Source organism: Zingiber officinale, chromosome 10B, assembly GCF_018446385.1.
Source record: "Zingiber officinale cultivar Zhangliang chromosome 10B, Zo_v1.1, whole genome shotgun sequence".
NCBI classification, from domain to species: Eukaryota; Viridiplantae; Streptophyta; class Magnoliopsida; order Zingiberales; family Zingiberaceae; genus Zingiber; species Zingiber officinale.
In genome coordinates this window covers 83,627,965-83,634,635 of record NC_056005.1, presented here as the reverse complement: position 1 = coordinate 83,634,635, position 6,671 = coordinate 83,627,965, and the positions used below count along the sequence as shown (strand labels likewise).

At 49.1% G+C, this 6,671-nt stretch overlaps 1 protein-coding gene across 1 annotated transcript; it reads right to left on the bottom strand.

Moving 5' to 3' along the window:
- Positions 1-227: 227 nt before the first annotated feature.
- On the bottom strand, positions 228-2,048 carry LOC122029235. The gene has a single exon (XM_042588175.1). The coding sequence runs from the start codon at positions 2,046-2,048 to the stop codon at positions 228-230; it is 1,821 nt and encodes a 606-aa protein (XP_042444109.1).
- Between the last annotated feature and the right edge of the window lie 4,623 nt (positions 2,049-6,671).

Genomic DNA, 6,671 nt, shown 5'->3' with positions numbered 1-6,671 from the left:
CAGGCTCGCACTACCGCAGAGGAAGTATCCACAGCCTTGACGGTCTACAGAGAAGGGGAAAAGAACCGCTGCAAGCAGAGCCGCGAATTGTACTTACGCTCTCCAGAGTTTTGCGCTCAAGCGGGACAACGTTTTTCCATGGTTGTTATCTATGGTGCGGCTGGGGCTCTGAGACAACTATATAAACAAGGTTACCTGAAATCCGCTCCTCCCGCCGAGTTTCTAGATCATAACCGGATCCTCAAAGAGATTCCGGACGATACTTTTGCTCCTTTTAAATGATTAGTACTGACTTGCTTCCAGACCAGGTCTCCTTCCCCAAAGAACTGAGGAATCACTCTTCTATTGTAATATTGCCTCATTCTTTGTCGATAAGCCTCCAATCTGGCTGTTGTCCATTCACGTATTTCACTAATGAGATCTAGCTCTGCTAATCGCCGCTCGGTATTTTCATCGTCATATAGTATCCTTCTAACAGAGGGCACCCCAACCTCTATAAGTACCACTGCTTCGTTACCATATACCAAATGAAAGGGTGTCAGGGATGTGCTTTCCCTGGGCGTTGTACGGTAGGCCCATAGGATGCTCGATAGTTCTTCCACCCAATCGCCCCCTACGTGATCCAACTTGACCTTGAGCCCTCTGACAATCTCCCGGTTAACTACTTCAGTCTGTCCGTTGCTTTGGGGATAAGCGACCGATGTGAAAGCCTGGGTTATGCCGAACTCTTTACACCAGACCTGGATTTTCTGGCCTTGAAATTGTCTGTCGTTGTCTGATACCAGCTTATGGTGTATGCCGAACCTGCATAGAATGTTCTTCCATAAAAACTGAATGACAACCCCTTCTGTAATCCTGGCCAGGGCCTCTACTTCCACCCACTTGGAGAAATAATCCACCGCTATCAAAAAGAAACGCTTCTGACTGGGGGCCATTGGAAATGGTCCTACAATATCCATGCCCCACTGATCAAAGGGACACGAGACTATAGATGTCTTCAATAGCGTAGTTGGTCTGTGCATCAGATTCTGATATTTTTGGCATGACAAGCAGGTGTTTACCAACATCTGAGCATCCCTTTGTAAAGTGGGCCAGAAATATCCAGCCAGGAGTACCCTACGAGATAATGTCCGACCTCCCACATGACTACCACAGCATCCCAAATGTATTTCTTGTAAGGCTTGATCCGCCTCCTCCATATCCAGGCATTTAAGTAATGGTCTAGAAAAGGACCTCTTGTATAGTTGATCGCCTATCATGACATAGGCATGAGCTTGTTTTCTGACTAGCCGTGATTCCTCTGGGTCATCCGGTAAGGTACCCTGTAGAAGATAGCTGATCATGGGTGCCCGCCAATCAATGGTTGCTTCCTTATTATTCTGCAAATCTATCTGAGCTATAAGGAAGGTTTGTGCCATTGATCTGTCCAACACCCAAGTAGTTAAGGAACTGGTCATCTTTGCCAACTCATCCGCTTTCTCGTTATCTACCTTGGGGATCTTAGTCACTGTAACTTCCACAAATTCTTCCTTCATCTTCTCATATGCTTCCCGATATACTTGTAACTTATCACAATTTACCACAAAGTTATCGACCACTTGCTGAGTTACTAATTGGGAATCTGAGTGAATGATTACCTGGGCAGCCCCTACATGCCGGGCTACCTGCAACCCTGCCAACAAAGCCTCATATTCTGCCTCGTTGTTAGTGGCTCTGAAATTAAGCCGAACAGCCAACTGCAATATATCTCCTTGAGGAGAAATCAAGAGAATCCCGACCCCACTTCCTTTGTGAGTTGCTGACCCATCTACGTAGATTTTCCAAGTTTCCTCAGAATTAATCTGATGAATCTCTGTTAAAAAATCTGCCAAGGCCTGCGCTTTGATGACTGTGCGTGGCTGGTACTGTATATCGTATTCTCCTAGCTCAGTTGCCCACTTGATAAGCTGGCCTGCTACCTCCACGTGAGTCAGAGCTCTGTCCATGGTGCTATTAGTTAATACCGTGATAGGGTGCGCCAGGAAATATGGTCTTAACCATCGAGCCATAAGAACCCATCCATAAACAAACTTTTCCAGGGCTGTATATCGAGACTCGGCCCCTTTCAATAGATGGCTGAAGAAATACACTGGTCATTGTACATTATCTTGTTCTTTAATAAGCATAGCCCCCACGACCTCAGGGGTAGTAGACAAGTAAACCCACAGTGGTTCTCCAACGACTGGCTTGAATAAGGACGACAAAGCCTCCAAATACTTCTTTAGTTCTTCAAAAGCTCGGGCACGTTCTTCGTCCCACTGGAACTTGGAGGCCTTTCAGAGTACTTTGAAGAAAGGAGCAGCCCGGTCGGCAGATCTGGAAATGAACCTTGACAGGGCTGTTATTCGGCCTACCAGCTTTTGTGTTTCCTTTAAATTCTGAGGAACTTGCATATCCCGTAGTACCCGAACCTTTTCTAGATTGGCTTATATTCCTTGCTCAGTCACCAGATATCCCAAGAACTTTCCCCCTTTAGTGCCAAACAAGCATTTCAATGGGTTTAGCTTCAACCCGTATTGTAAGAGAGTCCCGCAGGTTTCTTCTACATCCATGATCAGATTCATGGCCAAAGGGGACTTAATGAGTATATCGTCCACATAAACCTCCACGTTGCGCCCGATCTGCTCCCGGAAGATCTTATCCATCATCCTCTGATATGTGGCTTCCATGTTTCTAAGACCAAAGGGCATGACAGTATAGCAGAAAGTACCGTCAGCTGTAATGAAGCTAACTTTTTCTTGATCCTCCACCGCCAAGGGGATCTGATGATACCCCTGATAAGCATCCAACATGCAGATCCTCTCACATCTGGCAGTTGAGTCCACCATCTGGTCAATCCGGGGCAGGGGATAACAATCCTTGGGACTAGCTCGATTGAGATCTCTGAAGTCTATACATACTCTCCATTTATTGTTGGGCTTCTTTACTAAGACTACATTGGAGAGCCAGGATGGGAATTGCACCTCTCGGATGTGTCCTACTTTCCTGAGCTGGTCCACCTCAGCTCTGATTATTTTGTTCTGGTCGGCTGAGAAGTTCTTTTTCTTCTGTTTGACTGGTAGGAAATCCAGTAGTAGATGTAACTTGTGCTCTGCTACTTCGGGTTTGACTCCAGGTAACTCCTCTGTAGACCAGGCGAAGACATCATGATTGCAGATAAGGCATTGGATTAATTCTTTCTTGAGAGGAGGAGGCAGGTCGCTTGCTATGCGAGTAAGACTTTCAGGGAGCTCAGCATATAGTTGTATCTCCTCCCAGGGGATGGGTTCTTCAGCCATGGGCAAAGGTTCTTCTTTGACGGCATGAACTCCCCCGTCTTGCATCCTTTGATTCTCCCGAGCTTCTACCCGGACCATATCAATGTAGCATCTCCGGGAGACCTTCTGCTCTCCCTTAACTTCCCCGACCTGCTCACCAACAGGGAATTTGATCTTTTGATGGAAAGAAGAGACCGCAGCCCTAAACTCATGCAGGGCTGGCCTTCCCAGAATGACATTATAAGAGGAGGGGGAATCCACCACTATAAAAGTGCTCCTCCTTGTGTGCACCAATGGCTCGGTGCCCAGAGATATGGCCAGCTTGATCTGATCCATCGGCTTTACTTCATTGCTCGTAAAGCTGTATAGAGAAGTGGCCACTGGCTGGAGTTCAGTGGCATCAATCTGCATCTCTTCGAACGCAGCTCTGAACAAAATATTAACCGAGCTCCCGGTGTCAACAAAAACTCGGGCCAATCGGTTGTTGGCAATGATGGCTTTGATGATAAGAGTGTCGTCATGAGGCAGCTCCAGCCCTTCCATGTCTTGCGGCCTGAAGCTAATGACAGGGCCAGTAGCCTGCTCCTGGCTACATCCGACGGTGTGAACCTCCAAGCGACGCACATGGGACTTGCGCGCTCTCCCCGAATCTCCATCAGTTGGGCCTCCGGAGATCATGCCTATCTCTCGAACGGCCGCATTGCTACGATTTTTGGCATCTCGAGCTTCTCCTGGTTCCCCAACCCGACCGGGCTACTGAGCATTGGATCCCACTGGGTCGGGGTGGGGTCGACCTCCTGCCCCGACGGCGGCGCGCTGCTCCTCCATCATTTTGAGTACTTGAGGAGCTAACTCAGGAGGTGGTAACCCTAGCTCAACAGCTCGCCTAGAATCCGGAGCGAACTAAAAGCAATGGTTAGTATCGTGAGTACGGGACCAATGATAGGTGCAGTACCGGGAGTTCCATGGTCCAGGTTGGGGGGCATGAACTGTCGCGACTCGTGGTGCCGGTCTAATTTCTTGACCGGGCTAAAAGAGAGGTCTGACTTCCCGCGCCTGGGGAAGGGGTTGTGCTGGTTGTTGAGGTGTTCGCCTCTCCGGTTTGCTAACAGTGGCAGGCGTCCGGTCTGACTTCTTTCGAGCAGCTTGGGCCTCCTCCACATTAATATAACTGGCCGCTCTTTCCAACATGCTATCAAAATTCTTAACTGGATCTCGAATAAGATCCCGGAAGAACTCCCCCTCTGCCTATCCGTGAGAGAAGGTGCTCATCAGTATCTCAGAAGTGGCTGATGGAACGTCATGAGCCACTTGATTAAATCGCTTGATATAGCTCCGTAGGGGTTCGGCTGACCCCAGCTTGAGGGTGAAGAGGCAATGATCGGTTTTCTGGTACTTCCTGCTTCTAGCGAAGTGACGCAAGAAGACGGTCTTAAAATCCTGAAAGCAGGTGATGGATCCATGTGACAATCCATCAAACCACTTTTGTGCCGAGCCAGAGAGAGTGTTCAGAAACACTCGGCACTTAACAACGTCACTATATTGATGTAGCAAGGCAGCATACCTAAATTTGTGAAGATGATCCTCGGGGTCCTTGCTGGCGTCATATTCTCCAATGGTTGGGGGTCGGTACCCTTTAGGCAACTTCTCCTCCAATATTTTGAAAGAGAAAGGCACTTTCTCGTCGAGTTCCACGCGTAGCTCCTCCCTAAGAATTATAGTCTTTCCCTTCCTTGAATCTCAAGGGAGAGAGCTTTCGGCCGCTGAGACCTGCGGCTGTTCCTTCTTGAAACTGGGGCCATTGGGCCCTGGCTGATAGTACCCCAGGTTAGGTTCACGATAAAGAGCCTGGGAAAATTCTTCAGGCTGCTTCCTCTTAGAGCCCCGATCTGATACAGGAATGGGTTCCTTAGAGACCTCGAGTGCTCGGCGTGGTCGTGAGACAATTGCTTGTTTTTCGGAGGTCGCTCACCTCTTGGCTTCTTTGAAGATTTCATATTCTCCCGCGGTCATAGTGACATTGATTCGACCTAACTCCTCCATCTTCCCGTTCCAGAACAGGTAGTTGTGTTCCCACAAACGGCGCCAAATTGATCCCGTCCGGAAGTTGAGTCGGATGAAGGCGGTTGCGGTGTTGACGGAAAATCGTTGGGCCTCCTAGATGACCTGGCAACCCGCTGAAAGGCTTCCACGAGCGACTGACGACGGGGAAGATGAAGTTGCTGATCCTGCGCACACTGAGACGAACCCCCACCCCCTCATGTTAGAGGCCAGAAACCAGGGAAAAAGTCCCTGGATCAGGCCCTCCGACGCTTAAGTCAGGTACTTTTTCCCCAGAAGAAACAGAGAAAGTAGGAAAAGTAAAAGACTGGTAAGAAAGGACGAGTGAGCATACCTGCGTAAGGAACAAAGCATCCCTTTTTATACTGCCATGGGTGTTTCTGGAGTCTGGCGGGTGTCAGAGAATGTCGGATGTCAGGCTTTGTCTGGCGGTGAATGACACGTGGCATCTTCTCATAGGCCGGCGGAAGAATCGAAGGGGTAATGAGCCCCGACTGTTGGCATATTCCCTGACACTCTGATTATTCTCTGACAGGTGGTTACGATTCCCTTGCTTACTTGTCGTGTAGTGCATGGTCTCCTCATTCCATGATCGCTAAGCTGGGTCTTTGCACTTGCTGACCCCGATCTGGTATCACCTCCAGACCTGTACATCTAACCTGGTTCTATGCATCTCATATTGCAGACTCCCGACCAGCCTTGCCTCTTATTGCACTACGTATCGCCCCTGTATGCCTTAGTTCGGTTCTGTTTATCCCACCTCCAAAGCTATACGTCTGTCTGACTCCGTCTGACCTGACCTGTATGCCTCCATCCAACTCTGCTTATCCTGGTCCTGCCTCCGGCCTGTACGCTTTATCGATCCATGTATCCTGAGTCATGAGGCTATAAGTCCTGACTTGTACCCTTAGCTGGCACATCCCGACCTGTGCGCTTCGTCGATCCCTGTATCCTGAGCCACGAGGCTATAAATCCTGACATGTATCCTTGGCTGGCACATCCCGACCTGTACGCTTCATCGATCCATGTATCCAGAGCCATAAGGCTATAAATCCTGACCTGTACCCTTGGCTGGCACAATCCCGACCTGTACGCTGTCCATGTATCTTGCACCGCAAGACTAGAAGTCCCGACCTGTATCCTTGGTAGGCACAATTCCGACCTGTACGCTTGTCCATGTATCTTGCACCATAAGGCTAGAGGTCCCGACCTGTATCCTTGGTAGGCACAATCCCGACCTATACACTTGTCCATGTATCTTGCACCGCAAGGCTAGAGGTCCCGATCTGTATCCTTGGTAGGCACAATCCCGAC

Excerpts from the sequence above, each read along its gene's own strand:
- LOC122029235 (XM_042588175.1), bottom strand. The coding sequence starts at position 2,048 with ATGGCTCGATGGTTAAGACCATATTTCCTGGCGCACCCTATCACGGTA.